General features: G+C 48.9%; 1 protein-coding gene across 1 annotated transcript in view; it reads left to right on the top strand.

Annotated features, from left to right (window-relative positions):
* The window catches only part of LOC142302695 (MOB kinase activator 1A), a 79,629-nt gene that overhangs the window by 13,554 nt on the left and 46,740 nt on the right, over positions 1–19,335 (top strand). Inside the window, exon 2 of the mRNA XM_075343803.1 lies at positions 144–310. Coding sequence (XP_075199918.1) covers positions 144–310 — 167 coding nt within the window. The remainder of the gene's footprint in view (positions 1–143; positions 311–19,335) is intronic.

Here is a 19,335-nt window from a genome sequence, read left to right as displayed (position 1 = left end):
GTGGGGGGGAGAGCGTGACCATGGGGGTTGAGGGGGAGTGGAGAGGCGAGCACTGCGGGGGTGGAGCGACAAGAGTGCGAGGACACGGCTTCTTCTGACATTATTATTGCCCTTGTATAACGTGACCTCATTTCGTTCCTCAGTGGTAATCGATCTTCAAAAACCTTCAAGCCCAAGAAGAACATCCCGGAAGGATCTCATCAGTACGAGCTGCTGAAACATGCGGAGGCCACGCTGGGCAGCGGGAACCTCCGGCAGGCGGTGATGTTACCAGATGGAGAGGACCTGAATGAGTGGATTGCTGTGAACAGTGAGTGTATGGCATGTGGACTGTGACTGGGCGGGGGGCTTCAGTCTGTGTTTTACCGTTAGGAGACCCTACTCGTTGGCCCCCAGTTTCTTAGTCTGCGTCCTAGTCTCAGTTTAGAGGGGTTGTCTTGCGTCACACGTGTTTTGGCGGCTGCCTACACCGCGCCCTTCGTATGTAGAGCTGTGAGGCTGGATATCCCCTGTAGAGCATCACTGAGCGCTGGCTCCAGGGTGGTTGGATTTTTTGTGATCATCACTTCTGAGATTTTTGCTTTTGTTTGGGTCTTTTAGAAAGCATTGTGGGGTTTTTTTTTTTTTACCCACATCCTAAAATCTGTTGCACATAACTAATCAGTGTGCTACAAGTCTCCAATAATGCCGGCTCTGTGCCTCTATCGCACCTCTGCGTTTTTTATTTGGACATACACATATTTTTATGTGAAATCTATAGGGAATTTTAATTGCAGTGTCTGTGTACTATCGGGGGGTGTGATCACAGAGCGGACCCTGTGCTCCACGGAGCGACCCAGTCTAACAACCCTAGAATGTCACCTCAAAAGACGTGGATTTTGTCTGATGGTCGCTGGTGAGATTTTTTTTTTTTTTATTTTCGTTCTTTAGGAAAGTATTGATGTCAGAGCAGGGCTGTGATTTGACTCTGAACCATATTATTAGAGATGGGGGACTAAATCCGCAGGACCCTGATCAAGCAGACAGGCCCGTATTGTGTGTCCGGGCTGTACAAGTCTCCAGTAGACTGCCCCTAGCCTGCTATGTGCGCCTACAGTACCGCCATATCTCCAGTGTTAATATGGCCATACAGGGATTTTTATGTGAAATCCATAAATCCCCTACTGTGTTATGGGGGTTTTTGATTGTGTAGTTATCACAGAGCCTCACTGTGTAAAGGTACTGTGGCACATAACGAGATCGCTAGCGAGATCGCAGCTGAGTCACGGTTTCTGTGACGCAGTAGCGATCCCGTTAGCGATCTCATTATGTGTGACATCTACTAGTGATAAGGCCTCTGCTGTGAGGTCGCCGATCGTTGCAGAATGGTCCAGGCCATTTTCTTCAAAGGCGATGTCCTTCTGGGCAGGACACATTGCTGTGTTTGACACTGTGTGACAGGGTCCCAGTGACTGCTGAGATCGTTATACAGGTCACTACTGCGACCTGTATCATTCCTGCATCGTTGGTAAGGTCTGACTGTGACATCTCACCTGCGACCTCCCAGTGACTTACCTGCGATCCCTATCAGCTCGCATCGTTTTCGGGATCGCTGGTAAGTCGTGTGTGACTGGGCCTTAAGCATTATAGCGTTAGGAGCAGGTATCATTCGATAAATGCATTAGGCCATGTGCACAAAATGACACCAGTGCTATCTGTCGTGTGGATCCAGCTATTTTGTGGTTTATTTTGACCAATGTGTGAACTGCGTCTTAGATGACAGCTGGTTGGCAGCATTAGAGGATTTAAAGAGCATGTCTCACCAGGTCAGAACTTGACCAGCTTTTGCTTTTATCTCATTCACGTTACTTGCTTGAGTATTCAATGTTTTTAGATATGAGCTTTTTTTTATGTAGTGATAATGTTTATGGTGGCATAGCTAACAGGATTCCCTGGGGCATGTCCGTAGGCATAAGTCATGAGAGCCATATATCTGGAGCCTTATATAATATATAGGTATTTTAAAGGTGCTATTGACATGTATTCCTCACCAGATTTCAATAACAACACATCCAATCCACACAGGCAAAAAAATCAACCATAGAAGTCCATATATTTAGTGAAGTGTAAAGTATTGAACAGGGGTGCAAAAAGCCATTGAAAGTCATGACAACAGCTGAGATTTATCAATAATTAGAATGCAATGCTGCCACTAATTATATTTCAAGTGGTTCAACATGGCATATAAACAGGTGTTTCATGCCACACAAGAAACATCTCATGATGGGTAAAACCAGTGAGCTGTCTCAAGGCCTTTGTAACTGTGTTATTGCAAAACATACTGATGGCATCGGTGTGAGGGTTGGTACGGGGCAGGCCTCAGGGCAGCTCGAGGAACTACAGAGCTGAGCATACCCTGCAGTTAACCCCTTTCCTCCCCATCACCAAACCACTCACAGGACCAGACTCCGATACCTATCTCATGCGGCACACATCAAATAAGAAATAGAGTCCAAGATCAGTTTTAACAGTAAACCAGCAGTCCAACTTTATTGGCATGCGTTTCAGTCTCCAGTACATCTTTGGTCCGTCACTCACAGCACCGGCTTTCCACCCATGGTGGTTCTTTCTATATCAGATATACATTTACTTTTAGTGGCAGCCTGGCACCTGGGCTCCAACCCCAGGCCCCTCAGTCCTCTGCTGTACTTCATTTTGGAATGCATTGGATCATGTAATCTCCTAGGTTACTTCTTCCCACCCACAGGGATTCTTGCACTTACAGTAGAAGGGGGGGGGGGGCTTTAGCGTTATCCTCCTCTGTACCACTGACCTGGTCACGATCAGCATACCATACCGCTTGAGGGTGCAACTGACCTCAGTATCGCAGACTATTTTTTTGGGTGTACGCTTCAGGAATCCAGATGACGACCCCGATCGTAGAGTATACCCCTCTCCTGGGGGACGCAGTTGGAACAATCTGTTTCCGAATCCCGCGTACCCGGTCGCAGGCTTGACCCATAGGGTCCACATTCTCATTCTGGAACGGTTACAGCTACTTCATTCTGGGGACTCTCCTCCTGTCTAAACCCTACCCTTCCTATTTATATTCCTATCCTGCTTTTAAGGGTACTTTACACGCTGCGATATCAATATCCCTAGCGAGTGTACCCGCCCCCGTCGGTTGTGCAACATGAGCAAATCACTGCCCGTGGCGCACAACATCACTTACACCCGTCACACGGACTTACCTTCCCTGTCACACGGCAGCCGTCCAATATCAGAGGAGGGGCGGAGATGAGCGGCCGGAACATGCCGCCCACCTCCTTCCTCATTGCCGATGGACGCAGGTAAGGAGATGTTCGTCGTTCCTGCGGTGTCACACATAGCGATGTGTGCTGCCGCAGGAACGACGAACATCATACCTGCAGCAGCAACAATATTTTGAAAAAGAGCGACGTGTCAACGAGCAACTATTTTTCACGTTTTTACTCCTCCCTGCCTATCCAGGTGTCAGAAGACTGTGCTGCAGCCCTGCCACCTGGTAGCAAAACCAAACAATGCAGGAGAAAATGGTGTGCCGCGTACAAATGCAGGGGTGGGCCTAACCTTAACCCCCACCCCCCTTAAATCGGTTATAGAAGAATTTCTAAAGTACAGAAGGTTCGAGTGAGCCCTGTTGGGGCCATAGTCTGGAAGTAGGAGAAACCTAATTTCACCATAAACTGACAATAACCAGGTGCTCCAGATTTCAGACAGAAGAGTGAAAAGAATTATCACAAGAGTTGTCCAAGAGCCAAGGTCCTTCTGTGGAGAGCTACAGAAAGACCTGGAATCAGCAGGTACTATTGTTTAGAAGAAAATATGCAATGCACTTGACCTGTATGCATGCTCACCATGCAAGACTCCATTGCTGAACAAAAGCATGTGCAAGCACGTGTAACCCCTTCACGACCGCGGGCAGTAAAGTTATTGTACCATCACCCATTCCCTATAGACTGTGAGCCCTCGCGGGCAGGGTCCTCTCTCCTCCTATACCAGTCTGTTTTGTACTGTTGATGATGATTGTTGTACGTATACCCTCTTCACTTGAGAAGCTCCATGTAATAAATGGTGCTATAATAATAAAAAAAGTTACATCCTATTTTTACGTAACTTTACTGCTTAAAGTTCATTTGATTGCTGTGGCCATAGCAATGCCAACCCCATTGACGTTGCCCCGTTGGCATCGCCAACCCCATTGACGATCGTTGTGATTGGCTGTTCAAATCTGAACCGCCAACCACATTGATCGCACTGGTTTCAGCTAAAACAATGCCTGAACCAGTGAGATTCTGTGAGATCCTGCTATGAGCTGCTGCAGCAGATCATAGCTGAAGGTCAAACATGGCACCCCCCAGCCCCTGCAGCACTGATTGGAGCGATCGTGCTATGACCCGCAATCACTCCAATCAGCGTGCAGTGGGGCGGTCTGATCTGGAGGTGACTGCCCTCCCCACGCTTGTGTTGGTCTGGGGAGCCCACTCCCAGCATGTCTGCTGTGTGTCCCGGCTGGTACTTGTAGTACCACGCCGCTGACGCCACCCGATCGTCGCTCCTGCTCCCTGTGAGTATTGCGTGCTCCCCCTGATGGCCCCTGCGCGCTCCCGTGATGGCCCCGGCCTGTGCCAATGTGCCCCTGCGGCGATCTCTATTCTTCTTCCTTGCTGCTGCTTCTCCGGTCTCCCCCCTCTCCATCTGCTCTCCCTCTCCAATGTCCTCTACCTGCCTTCACTGGGTCGTCCGAGGTCTTCACTGGCCCACTCACATCTGCCTCCATCGCTGGGTCCTTACTGTGTCTTCTGATGAGCTGTCCAACTTGATGCCTGCTGCTCTCCTGTAATAAGCTGTCCACTTTCTGCCTTCTTGTTCCTCCTGCAGTTCCTCTGGTCAGTGATCCTCTTGCTAATCCTCTGGGTCCTGTGAGTATAATTTTTTTTTTTTTTTTTTTTTATTCTTCCCCCTGTATCCCATATCAGTTTTTACACCTCACCCATCTGTGCCGAGTGCTGATCAATGATGTAGATAACGTATCTGCGTCCGTTGTCAATTTTCGGTGGGACTTTTTTTTTTGTCTGTATCTTGCGTTGTTTTTGCACCTCGTGCGTATGTGCGTCCTGCAGCGCGGCCGAGCGCTGATCAGGGATGCTCATAACGGATCGGCATCCCTGCTCAATTTTCGGCGTGACTTTTTTTTTTTTTCTCCGTATCCCTGCCGCTTTTTGTATCTCATCCGTCCGTGCGTCCTGCAGCGGCCGATCAGTGATGCACATCACTGCACGGCGTCTGCGTTTGAAAAGTAAAATGGCTCTCCTTCTCTTCTGAACCCCACCATGCGCCCAATTACTTTCCACCACTTATGGGGTATGTGTACTCACAATAAATTTTATGGTGCATTTTCCCTGATACCCTTGTGAACCCTGTTCAAGCAACAGTTTTGTGGTAGAAAAAATAAATATGTATTCATGGCTCAACATTATCAACTTCTGTGGAGCACCTGGGGGCTCACCAAACATCTAGATAAATTCCTTGAGGGGTCTAGTTTCCAAAATGGGGTCACTTATGGGGGAGCTCAATTGTTTAGGCACCTCAGGGGGTCTCCGTTATGCAACATAACGTCCGCTAATGATTCTAACCAATTTTGCTGTCAAATTGCGCTCCTTCCCTTCTGAGCCCCGCTATGCGCCCAAATAATTACTTTCCACCACATATGGGGTATCTGTGCACTCAGGAGAAATTGCACAATACGTTTTATGGTGCATTTTTTTTTCCTTATACCCTTGTGAAAAAAAAAAAGCTACCTGTTCAAGTAAGTTTTGTGGTTAAAAAAAAATATATATATTTTCACGGCTCAACGTTATCAACTTCTGTGAAGCCCCCAGGGGTTCAAAAGGCCAAACATCCTAGATACATTCTTGAGGGGTCTAGTTTCCAAAATGGGGTCACTTGGGGGGAGCTCCATTGTTTAAGCACCTCAAGGGGTCTCCAAACCCGACATGGCGTCCGCTAATGAGTCCAGCTAATTTTGCGTTCAAAAATTCGAATGGCGCTCCTTCCCTTTCGAGCTCTGCCCGTGCGCCCAAGCGATTGATTTTTTTACCACTTATGGGGTATTGTTGTACTCAGGAGAAAATGCACCATAACTTTTATGGTGCATTTTCTCTTTTCTCCCTTGTAAAAATATAAAGTTTTATAGCTAAAGTAACATTTTTGTGTTTTAAAAAAAAAAAAAGTAACATTTTGCATTTTTTTTTTTCCTTCCACATGACTTTGGTTCCTTTGAAGCACCTAAAGGGTTAATAAACTTCTTATTTGGTTTTGAGCACTGTGAGGGGTGCAGTTTTTAGAATGGGGTCACTTTTGGGTATATTCTGTTGCCTAGGCCTCTGTCACCTCAAATGTGATGTGGTCCCTAAAGAAAAAATGGTTTTGTAAATTTTGTTGGAAAAATGAGAAATTGCTGATGATCTTTGACCCCTTCTAACTTCCTAACGAAAAAAAATTGTTTTGAAAATTGCGCTGATGTAAAGTAGACATGTGGGAAATTTTTATTTAGCAACTATTTTGTGTGACAGATCTCTCAGATTTAGGCCATGTGCACACGTTGCGTTTTTTTCAGCGCGGAAAAAAACGCACCCTCTGGCAGAGGGGAGAATTGTAAACACTGCGTTTTGGAACAAACGCATCAAAAACGTGTGCGTTTTCTTCAGGTGCGTTTTTGACCACATGATCCAGTGACCGTGCCACAGTACATCCAGTACACAGTGCCAGCCTTCCTTGCAGAGATGAATGTTGTCCACGGGAGAACGCAGCTGCCCATGCCCACGATTTGGGTTCAGGCTGCTGTGGACTTGCTCTATTCTACATGCAGAGAACACTCTTGTCTCCGCAGCGTAAATTGACATGCTGAGGCTCAGGAAGCTGCACCACACGTCAGTGTATGCTGCGGAGAAAAGAAGCACAGTGGGCACGGGATTTCTAAAATTCCTTCCACTGTGCTTCTACTGCACAACGCAGCGTTATGGACGCAGGGAAAACACTCTGCGCCCATAACGCTGCAAACCCTGAATGTGAGCACACAGCCTATATATATATATATATATATATATATATTACACGTCCCACCCCCCCTGCATATTCTAAGCTGGCGCCCTTTAGTGCCTTTCATGTGGCACTAAAGGGTGCCTAGCCTTGTATTTAGCCCAAAAAAAAAAAATTAAAATAAATGACGTGGGGTCCCCCCTATTTTTGATAGCCAGTCAGGGTAAAGCAGACAGCTGTAGCCTGCAAACCACAGCTGACAGCTTCATCTTGTCTGGTGATCAATTTGGAGGGCTCCCCAAGCTGTTTTTTGTTTTTTTTTATTTATAAATAATTTAAAAAAAAAAACAAAACGTGGGGTCCCCCCCAAATTAGATCACCAGCCAAGGTGAAGCTGACAGCTGGGGTCTGGTATTCTCAGGATGGGAAGAGCCATGATTATTGGACTCTTCCCAGCCTAAAAATAGCAGGCCACAGCCGCCCCAGAAGTGGCGCATCCATTAGATGCGCCAATCCTGGCGCTTCGCCCCAACTCATCCCGCGCCCTGGTGCGGTGGCAAACTGGGTAATAAATGTGGTTGATACCAGATGTGTAATGTCACCTGGCATCAAGCCCTGCAATTAGTGATGTCACGGCGTCTATTTGATACCAGACATAACTAATTGACAGTAATAGCAAAAAAATTGACAACCAAAAAAAAATTTATTTCAAAAAACACTCCCCACAAAACCTTTCCTCTTTCACCAATTTATTGAAAAGAAAAAAAATTGGGTCTGCAGTATCCATTTTTGACGTCCCACGTCGCCTCTGGACCTTCTAGAATATGGGGGGCACGCTCAGGGAACGTGTCCCCCATTTTCTAGTAGTGCAGACCCTCCATTTGAGGAGAGTGGGTGCAAAGAATCTGCACCCACTCTCCCCAGGTCACAGCTGCACAGTGCCGAGCAGCAGCAGCCAGCGCAGCTCACACTGAACACAGGAAGCCATCAGCTGCTCGGCACATGTGACCGGCGCACTGGGAAGGAGGAGGGGGCCGCGGGGGATCAGCGCTGTGACAGGTACGGGGGTTACCTGAGGACACCGGGGGGAATAGGGGGTGACCTGGCAGGGCCTGGGGAGCAGTTTTCTGTCGCATGTGTTATTGCACATGCGACAGAAACAGAGGAGTAGGGCGGCCGGTGCGCTGCTGTGCGCGCGGCCATGTTGGATTTTCGGGAGGGGGGGTCGGGGCGGGCACTTTGGCGACACCGGGGGCTTTCCTGAACTTTGCCAGGAAGTGAGGTCAACAGGAAACCTCTTGACCTCACTTCCAGGTAAATGCCTGCGTTCTGTATGCCGATAAAGCATGCGGACCGCAACAAAAATGCAGTGAACTGCGGTGTAGCTGCGTTCTGACCCACATCATTGATTTCAATGGGGGGGAGAACGCAGCTACAACGCACAAAAGTGACATGCTGCTTTTCTTTCTGCACCGATTTTTGGCATCCAAAACGCTGCGTTTAGAAACGCAGCGTGTGCACTGATTTTTCGGCATTCTCATAGACTTTGCTGGGAAAGCTGAACGCATGCAATTTGCCACTGAAATGCTGCGGTTCTAAACGCAGTGTTTTTCCAGCACCCATGACAGCACCACGAGAGAGGGGATCCGCCCTTCAAGGACAGGAAACCTCCAGGATAAAAAGGGGCGGTACCTCTCCCCGCATCAGTTGGTTTCCTGTCCCTGAACAGGGAGCCTCCAGAGATCCAGGATGGTCCTGTTGGGCCGAAGATTCAAAACCGGCGCCCAGCCGGCTGGCTCTGGCAGCGGCATGGGTCTTGCTGCGGTCGGCTGAGGTGCCGTGGAGCTGCCGCAGCGGACCCACGGGGGTCGGGCCTGCGTGCGGCACACCATCCTCCGGTGACGCCAGGACAGATTCCAGGCGCGAGGACGTGGTGTGGAGCCTGCGGGGACCAGGTAAGGGTTGGTCGGCCGCAAGTGCTCTCCCACCACAACAAACCCACGGGGGTTCCGTCTGCGCGTGGGCTCCCTCCCGCCCCCCCCCCCCTCTCCTTACCACCGGCGCCAGGGGCTGTGATGGAGGTGGCTGCTTTTGCATTTCCCTGAGGTGGCGTCCTCGTGGCTGCTTTTGCGCTTCCCTGCGGTAGCGTCCTCGTGGCTGCTGCTGCGCTTCCCTGCGGTGGCGTCCTCGTGGCTGCTGCTGCGCTTCCCTGCGGTGGCGTCCTCGTGGCTGCTGCGGCGCTTCCCTGCGGTGGCGTCCTCGTGGCTGCAGGCCCACGGGGGATGTACCTGTTTCTTTGGCCTCACCTGGGAGTGGCGGAGCCTACCAGCAGCAAGTCTGAGGACTCGCCACAGCAGCCCACGGGGGGCTATGCCTGTGATTGTCAGTGTCTCCCACGCTCCAATGCTGCAGGAGCAGTGATGCTGTCTTACCGGCCTAGAGGTCAGTGGTGGTGTCCCACAGTGTGCTTCAGGGCCTCACAAGTATCTGCCCGGCCACTCTGGGTGATTGGGCAGGAGAGACAACGGGGGACGCCATCTTGAGGATGGCCGCTGCCACATGGTGTGTGTGTGTGTGCGCGCAGGCGCGGGATCTTCTCTGGGTTCTCGCATGACGCTCAGCTGACGTCACCTCCCGGAAGAGACACCGGCTGTGTGCTATGCCTGTGATTGTCAGTGTCTCCCACGCTCCAATGCTGCAGGAGCAGTGATGCTGTCTTACCGGCCTAGAGGTCAGTGGTGGTGTCCCACAGTGTGCTTCAGGGCCTCACAAGTATCTGCCCGGCCACTCTGGGTGATTGGGCAGGAGAGACAACGGGGGACGCCATCTTGAGGATGGCCGCTGCCACATGGTGTGTGTGTGTGTGCGCGCAGGCGCGGGATCTTCTCTGGGTTCTCGCATGACGCTCAGCTGACGTCACCTCCCGGAAGAGACACCGGCTGTGTGCTGAGACTCGGCTGCAGTGAGATGAACTGAAGGCTTCACCCCCTCCGGTGGAATACGGCTGTCCCCGTGCTGCTGGAAACAGCTTCCATGGTTGCATGTGGCCTGCGGGCCTGGTGTTGGAGACCCTTGGTGTGGGTTGGCCTCCGCATTAGCAACATGGCTCCTATAACGTTATGGGTTTGACTCCGTTCTTGCAGACTGCTATGTACACGGTAACCGATCCGTGTTGACAGCTGGGGGACAGAGGGAGCTGGTTGCTGGCAGTTGCTGCACTCATATGGCTCTTGTCGGTGCATCTTACCGTGTGGTCTTTTTTGAAAGGTCACCTTACGACTCAGGGTTTTCTCTTGTTCTTGTCCCTACTCTTCTTCGGAGTAGTAAGCCGGTTGAAAAAAAAAAAAAAAGGGGCCTGGACAATATTCTTGTCTTCCAAGGGTGAGCCCTGATGGACCGACGACTGTTGCGGTAATCTTAGAGTTTTTCCGGAAGGGGTTGACACTGGGTCTGTCATTGCGTTCACCAAGAGTTCTAATATGGGCCCTTGCTACCTGGTACTATTGTGTCCAGTCTGGAGTCCGCTGGCCTCCCGGTTCATTCGGGTATGGTCTAGCCCTCTGCGCAATGTGTCTTGCCCCCTTGGGGCCTTATTCTCTTTCTATCTGCCCGGACAAAGCCCCATTGATCCCTTGGAGTCCATGTTATTAACTACTCTGCCTCTGAAACAGACTTCCTGACACCGTCACATCGGCTTGTAGGGTTAGTGACTTCCAGCCCCTATCTTAGTTCCACCATTACTCAGCTTTCAAGGATAAGGTGTCCTGAAACCTGCCCCTCCTTGCCTCCTGATAGTACGTCATGTTTTCTTAATTCAAAAGGGAATTGTTCTTCCATCCTTTGGGATAGTCGGCAAGATCAGGAAGGGGAGGGGGGGGCCATTTGCTGGACATTAGCGGTTCCTTATGGAATATCTGTCTGCAGCAGAGGCAGGTCCGGTTTGTTTTCTTTCAGGGTGATAGCTAGACGCTCAAGGCTTCTAAATCCACTTGGTGGGTGGATCTGCGCAGCCACTTCTTCGTCTGCTCGGCTTGTGGTAGGTATGTGCCTGTAGGTCTGAAAGTTCCCTGCACAAGGGCAATGACATCTCCTGGGCTGCAAGATCGTATGTCACCATTGAGCAGCTTGTCAGGGGCCACGTGATCTTCTCCTTTCACTCGCTATAGGCACTATAAGTTATCCTTGCTGGCTTCACCTGGGGAGCTCGGTTCTGTGATTTTTCCCCCCCTTGGCTTATTCCTCTATCTATGTAATTCTCTCGTGGTGCTGTCATGGGTGCTGGAAAAATACGTAATTACTTACCGGTAATGTGTTTTTTCTGAACCCATGACAGCACCCTTACATTCCCTCCCTGCATGTGGATAATTGGCTGTTTTTTAGCTGCACGGGGTTCATGTTGGTGCTGGTTATGTTATAAGGTTGTTTCCTCCGGAGGTCCTTTCATGCTCTGTAAACCAACTGATGCGGGGAGAGGTACCGCCCCTTTTTATCCTGGAGGTTTCCTGTCCTTGAAGGGCGGATCCCCTCTCTCGTGGTGCTGTCATGGGTTCAGAAAAAACACATTACCGGTAAGTAATTATGTATTTCCGCGGTAAAAAACGCAACGTGTGAACAGCCTTATATGCATAAAATTTCAAAGTTTTAAAAATTGCAAAATTTTCGCCAAATTTCCGAAATTTTTACAAATGCAAAAAATATTGGCCTAAATTTACCACTATCATGAGGTACAATATGTCACGAAAAAACAAAGTCAGAATCGCCGGGATCCGTTGAAGTGTTCCAGAGTTATAACCTGTCAAAGTGACACTGGTCAGAATTGCAAAAATGGCCCGGTCATTAGGGTGTTTTCGTGGCCGGGGTGAAGGAGTTAAAGGGAAATCGCTGATCCTCGGGCAGCATATATCAGCATGTATCACATGTAAGGCTGCTTTCACACATCTGGTTTTAGCAGTGCGGCTAAATCCGGCTCTAAAACCTATGTAACGGATGCGGCGAAAAAACGCATCCTTTGCATAAGTTTTTACATGCGGCCTGTCCGGTTTTTGTCGGTTGCAGCAGGCTACTGAGCATGTGCAGGGCAAAAAAAACACATGCGGCGGCCGGATGTGGTTTTTGCCGCATCCGGTGTCCATAGGCATGCAATGGAAAAAGCGCCGCATCCGGCCGAATGCGTTTTTTTTTTTTTTTTTTGCCGGACAAAAAAACGTGCCAGGCAATGTTCCATCCGGCCGCCGCATCGGCTAAATATTCTGCATCCGGCAAAAACCGGACCGAACGCAAGGCCATGCGGCACAATCCAGCACTAATGAAAGTCTATGCGGAAAAACAGCAACCGGCGGCAAAAAAAAGGTTGCGTTTTTTCTGCAAAGAGCCGGAATGTGCCGCGCAGGAAAAACCGGATGTGTGAAAGCAGCCTACTCTGACATGCTGCGGCGTTTACTCAAGCTTACTAGAGTAATTAAGAAGCCGGCTAATAATATCCCCTGAATTCCTGTAGAAGCCCCTCATTGTTAGCTGCTGTCTGTGTCCTTCCGTCGTATAATGTCAGGTCCAGGGTCCGGCCTCCCTTTAGCCTCTGTTTCTGAAGAATTTTCATCCCTTTGGGACCAGAATATTCCCTTCTTATGAAGGATTCTTTGGGCTGTATTGAGCTGTGTATTCTCACCAGTGATCTTATCTAGGGAAAGGTCTGCAGATTAGCTCCCCTCCAGAAGGCAGAAAACTCCCAAGTAGCGCCCCCTGTAGGCCGTCAGCCTAGAAGTCCAAGAGCCCTGAAGCATAACTAGAGATATTAGCCAGACCAGCATCTGCTCCCCACAGCTGAGGTCCCCAGCCTTCGAGAGCCACATCCAGCTCCACCCCCTCACAGCAGTGACCCCCAGAGACCCCATTACTGGTATAATGACAGGCAAAGCTTTTCCACAGAAATCACACCAAAGTATACCAAGATCCAGGGGTTCCCACCTTACCCCATCCAGATCTGCTCTTCTGTGTGGGGCCACCCAGAAATGTCCCATCGGCAGACCCGCTCTTCATAGCGGTTTGCTACACCGGATGCTTATGCACCAAGCTGCAAGACAGCCACTAGTCAGACCCCTACACACACAACCAGTACTCTAATAGCTAGAAGACTGTCACACATGCCCAAATCCATATTTATTTTTTAGTAACTGATTTTCCTGTATTTTTGTTTTTTTCTGAGGCTGTACTGTTGTTTTCTCTGCAGATTATATCTAAGTCTGTATTGGAGGCCGGGGTGGGGGGGTGGGGGGGTGACATTGCTGCTGTTCATGCGCCTCCTCTATTGGTTAGAAAGTTTCAGTGATGTCATAATGATGTCACGTTGCTGTGGTAACCATTGGTGTGGCAGCATGACGTCAGCCTCAGGGAGCGCGCTTTTGTCTCGCTCCCTCTTGCAGGTTATAACTGACTGGTTCCGGCACCCCGAGTACACCGCCCACAGAGTCACCACTGAGCACACTGCCGGCCTCACAAGCAGTTTATCATACGTTGTGGTAACATCACTGTTTATTGCCATGGTTACCACAAAAACTGCTGCACTTTTGTATAGGGCCATGAAAACCTCTGCGTCTCACTGCAATTTCTTGGCAGTAAAGTTCTGACTAATTAGACATTAAACAAGAACCTATCTATATTGGTAGATACTGTATGGCAGGGGAGCCAAACTAGTTTTTAGCATGCGCCACATCAGCATTATGGCTGCCTTCTCCATGCAACAAGGACTACAATGCACAAACTGGCCAAGGGCTATCCAACAGCTGTGCCGAGGGTATTAGGGCAATACAACAGCTGTCCCTGAGGTGTAAATCATACCACAAACTCTCTTCTCCCCCCCCCGGAATTGTACACCCCAATACCCACCAAAGACATCAGCACAACATTGTACACCACCCCCATCTCACCCCCACCCCCCCCCAATATTTCTCACCACAGATATCCCCACGGCATTATAGACAGGGCTGTGGAGTCGGTAAGCCAAACCTTCGACTCCGACTCCGACTCCTCAAATTCTCTTGCACCGACTCCGGCTCCGACTCCGACTCCGGCTCCGACTCCGACTCCTACATATATTGCTTATAGTTAGGTGAAAAATTTATTGTAGTACATGAATATGTGTATGTGAACATCAGACATTTAATAATTTTTATGATACAATAATCAAGATATTTGGATAGAACATAAAATATATTTATTGGAATACAACTTTAGAACACAAAAAACTGTAATAAATTGTAAATATGTAATACACTATGTAATATACAGTAGATTACATATATATCTTGTGTGTGTGTATATACACTGTATATATATATATATATATTATATATATTACATATTTACAATTTATTAGTTTTTTTGTGTTCTAAAGTTGTATTCCAATAAATATTTTATGTTCTATCCAAATATCTTGATTATTGTATCATAAAAACAATTAAATGTCTGATGTTCACATTGTACTACAATAAATTTTTCACTTAAATATAAGCATTATACTAAATGTTGTTATTTAGTAAAATATTCAGCACATTCTGCATTGCACTCCTGTCCCCAATTTATTATATATTTTAGGAGTCGGAGTCGGTGCATTTTATACCGACTCCGACTCCGACTCCACCAAAATGAGCTCCGACTCCGACTCCGACTCCACGACTCCGACTCCGACTCCACAGCCCTGATTATAGACCCTCAAAATCGCACTGTATGGATCCCCAGCATTGTATAACACCCCCCCCCCTCTAAACAAACCACAGATGTACCCGCATCAGTATAGACCCCACAAGTCCCACCACCCTTTGCTCTTTTTCATCTGCTCCTTCTCATTGATGCAGTGAGCGAGGGCTGCAGATGGGGAGCGCACGTCACGTCTCTCCGGAGTCCCAGCTACTTCGTAGTATCATGCGCTGCGCTCTTGACTGGAGGTGACACAGACCACACACTGGACGGAAATGACGTCACACCTACCAGGGGCCCATACATTCTAGCATCTACCGTGGCAGGCTCTTTAGCGCATTTGCAGATTATTAAAAAAAATCTCGGCCAGTGTTTTACCGCCAGATGCTATGGAAGGCCAAGAAAAGCACCCGGGGTTTACTGGCAACCAGCTCACGGGCCACAACATGATGTAACGGGTTGGATTTGTCTCACAGGCCTCTGGTCTGACACCCCTGGGCATATATGCAGCACCCCGCAACCTATGGTGTCAGGTGTTGCTAAGAAACAACAAAATCCTCGGCTCCTGGAGTTCAGCGCTGGCAACCGACATTCAAATTGTACACTTCCCAGGCAACAGGTTAGCAACGAGTTTAGAGGGGTCGCTGCCCATTGGCTGGGACCTGCCCAATCCAGGAACTGGAAGCCCAGGGAGGGGAGTGGTCAGAGTCAGTTAAAAAAAATAAGGTTTTTTTTAGTAACGAGGAGGAGGAGTGGAGGACGGCTGTATGTGTGGAGGCTCAGGAGGAGTGGAGGACGGCTGTATGTGTGGAGGCTCAGGAGGAGTGGAGGACGGATGTATGGGTGGAGGCTCAGGAGGAGTGGAGGACGGATGTATGTGTGGAGGCTCAGGAGGAGTGGAGGACGGCTGTATGTGTGGAGGCTCAGGAGGAGTGGAGGACGGATGTATGTGTGGAGGCTCAGGAGGAGTGGAGGACGGATGTATGGGTGGAGGACGGATGTGTGTGTGGAGGCTCAGGAGGAGTGGAGGACGGATGTATGTGTGGAGGACGGATGTGTGTGTGGAGGCTCAGGAGGAGTGAAGGACGGATGTATGTGTGGAGGCTCAGGAGTGGAGGACGGCTGTATGTGTGGAGGCTCAGGAGGAGTGGAGGACGGATGTATGTGTGGAGGCTCAGGAGGAGTGGAGGACGGATGTGTGTGTGGAGGACGGATGTGTGTGTGGAGGCTCAGGAGGAGTGAAGGACGGATGTATGTGTGGAGGCTCGGGTCCACTGCCAGGGCCTGAGGTGGTCTTAGTTGGCGCATAAGGAGTGGTCGCCATGGAGTCGAGTAACAGGAACTCCAGGGCCCAAGGCACGGCAGGGTACAGAGCCCTAGGCCAGGTGGGAGTTTCAGGCCCATCTGGCAAGTCTGCAGGTGACGGGGACTTTCACGGTTCATCACCACCAGAGTGTCGGGGACAGTGGCAGAGAGCGAACCAGGGAGCGACACAAAGGTCTGGTCCCGCATCGGTTCACACCACCTGTCATACGGGCCAGCAGCAGCAGGAGAGCAAGAATCAGGGAGAGACCCCAAACAGCATCACGCCACGGGGACCCCCAATTACTAGGTGCTAGAGAGAGCCAACGGAGCCACAGGACCAGCACTGGACAGAGGGAACCCGGGACCCCGCAACCAGCACCAGGTTGCAGCATACCACCTGTGTGAGTAAAGAACCGGTTATCCTTCAGTCCCTGTGTGGTCTCCATTACTGCTGCATCACAAACTGTCATACTTCTACAACTATCAACATCCTCCCCTGGGGCACCGCTGTACTTGTGGAGAGTGATAACATCCTAACTGCCCTATACAATCAGCCCCAGTGGTGAGATATTGTGCAGCGGTGGCTTCTACACATTGCTGCATACCGCAAGTGGCGTCACGGACAAGCGGCTCCTCGGGTCATGGAATTGGGCACTGGCCACCACTGACACAGACTCTGAGAACCGGACGCCCGGGTCTGATCAGCTCCTCTGCAGGCCCTGGGGCGCGGCATATTGGGGTGTTGCTCTCTGGTAGACACTAGTGCGCACACAGGGATCCGATTCTTGTGTTCAAAACAGTGAGCGTTTATTAACAGTCCAAAACCGTCACAGCTCATAAAAACAAAACCGCCTTTCTTCAGCACAAAGGGCAGAACATAAACAAAGATAAACAGTTCGTTCCTCCGATTTTAGCCCTAGGCTCAGTCTCCAGCATAGACTAGCCTCACACAGACCTTTACCAGAGGTGTTCTCACCTCCCAGACACCTTCTGTGGCAGCTCAGCTGCCTTCTAAGGTTAGTTTCACACTTGCGTTGGACGGGATCCGTAGCATTGCGTTGTGTGACGCATGCAACGGATGCGTTCCATAAAGTGGCACAACGCAATGCTGCGGATCGTACAAGATAACGCAATCCGTTGTAGTTTTTTTCCCTTGACTTTACACATCTGGGCATGCGCAGTTGTGTAAAGACAGCTGCGTTAACGGAATCCGTCAAATGACGCATTCTAACGGAATCCGCCACCATAGGCGTCCATTATAAAAAGACGCCTAACGGATTCCTGCAGGTTGCGTTTTTTTTGACACTCCGCCAAGCGCAGAAAAACGCTACGTGCAGCGTTCCATTCGCCCGATGCAGCGTCAAAATAACGACGCTGCGTCGTCCAGCGGATGCAACGCAGACACTTGCGTTACAGTGCGTCGTCCATACAACTCTATGGAGAATAGCGCAGCCCGTTAACGGACTGCGCTATTCTCCATAGTGACGGAATGCGCTGAACGCAAGTGTGAAACTAGCCTTAATCACCTGCAAAGCCTGGATTTGGACATAAGGTAATGACCAGGCCCACCCAGCTCTTCAGTCGTTTCCAAACTCCAGGCCCATGAAAGGGAACCAGCCACCAGGTTTTTTCTCTATAAACTAAAGGCAGTGCCATAATGACGCTAGGACGCTGATTAAAGTGATGCATTTCGCTGATAAATCAGAGTCTTGATTGCAGAGTCCTCTTTAGTTTATAGGGGGAAAAAAACCTTGTTTGTTTCCCTTTAAATAAACCTCTCAAATATTAGCGCTTGAGCATTCTCTCTGGGTTCAACATCACTGAGGCTATGCACCTCAGTGACCCACATACTCCATCCAGGACTTGTCCCGCTGCCCTCTCACAATAGGTATACAGTGGAACCTTGGATTACGAGCATAATTGGTTCCGGGAGTGCGCTCTTAAACCAAGTTACTCTTTAAATCAAAGCAAATTTTCCCATAGGAAATAATTGAAACACAGACAATTCGTTCCACAACCCAAAAATATTTACTGTATTTATACAGACTTATTACAGTAATACAAAATAATGTACAGTATTCATCTAAAATTACAGTACACTAATACAGTAAAATATATAAAGCAAATTAAACTGCCCTTTAGCGTACAATGGAATTGTTGGTGTGAGAGGTACAATACAAGCAATGTGCTGCACTTATCAATAAGAAAGTACAATACTGTATCCACAAATGCAAACTGATAGACATATAGTATATACTATACATATGGTATATTGTATACAGCACATATGTACAGGAAGTTACCACCAGAGCGGGTCAGAGCACGGTGAAAGGACGGATCCGGAGTGTGCACGGGGAGTATTTGCTCTTATTGCAAATCATTGCTCTTAAACAAAGTTACAAATTTGTAAAAAGCTTTGCTTGTCTTGCAAAACGCTCTCAAGCCAAGTTACTCTTAATCCAAGGTTCCGCTGTATTGCCGAATGCTGCCTGTTGTACACTAATGCTCTTCAGGAAAACTGTACAGGAAAGTGGTGAATTTTGGAAGATTCCCCATGGTCTTTGTGAAGTTTGTTTTTTGTGTTTCCGGTCATGTTTTCACTCCATTGAGTAATGAAGACGCTGCTAGCATTTTTTGTGTAAGCAAAAACGGAGAATCGCTCCAACAGTCCAGTCGTCGTCTTGTGAGATTTCCCAGTGACTTGTATTGAAAAGTGCAAAACGTCTTCAGAGTGGAAAACGCCAAAAGTATGGACGGTTCTCTTCTTTTTAACTGCTCGGCAGTTTTAGAATTGGTTATGACGTGTGATCATGTGCATTTCTATGGAAAAACGGTCTTCTCCATGTGTCCATGCTTTTGAATGTGTGGGTTTTTTTTGTTTTTTTTTTTTCTTTTCAGGTGGTTTCCTCTTTGGAATCCAACTAAAATCCGTTGCGTGCGCATAGTCATATTCTGCTGAGGAATTTCTAAGCTAATGACAGGCGATTGTTTCCTGCCCTCAACATTTCTCAGAATCTCTGTAGCTCATAAAGGAAACAGGCTATGTGTGCACACGTTGCGTACTGTCCCTGCAGAAATTTCTGCAGCGATTTGAACAGCACACGTGTGCTTCAAATTGCTGCAGAAACGGTCCGTAATGAAAAAAAAAAACTATTTCATGCGCTCTGACTGCAGCCCCTCCCATAGACAGAGCGGGACCTGCATGCAGAGCGCAGGAAAGAAGTGACATGTCACTTCTTAGAACGCGCGCTTCGGGCAGCAGCTGAAGCGCTGCGCTCT

Source organism: Anomaloglossus baeobatrachus, chromosome 4 (genome assembly GCF_048569485.1).
Source record: "Anomaloglossus baeobatrachus isolate aAnoBae1 chromosome 4, aAnoBae1.hap1, whole genome shotgun sequence".
Taxonomy (NCBI): Eukaryota; Metazoa; Chordata; class Amphibia; order Anura; family Aromobatidae; genus Anomaloglossus; species Anomaloglossus baeobatrachus.
Note: the sequence above shows the minus strand (reverse complement) of the source record. Positions and strands in the feature narration are given on the sequence as shown.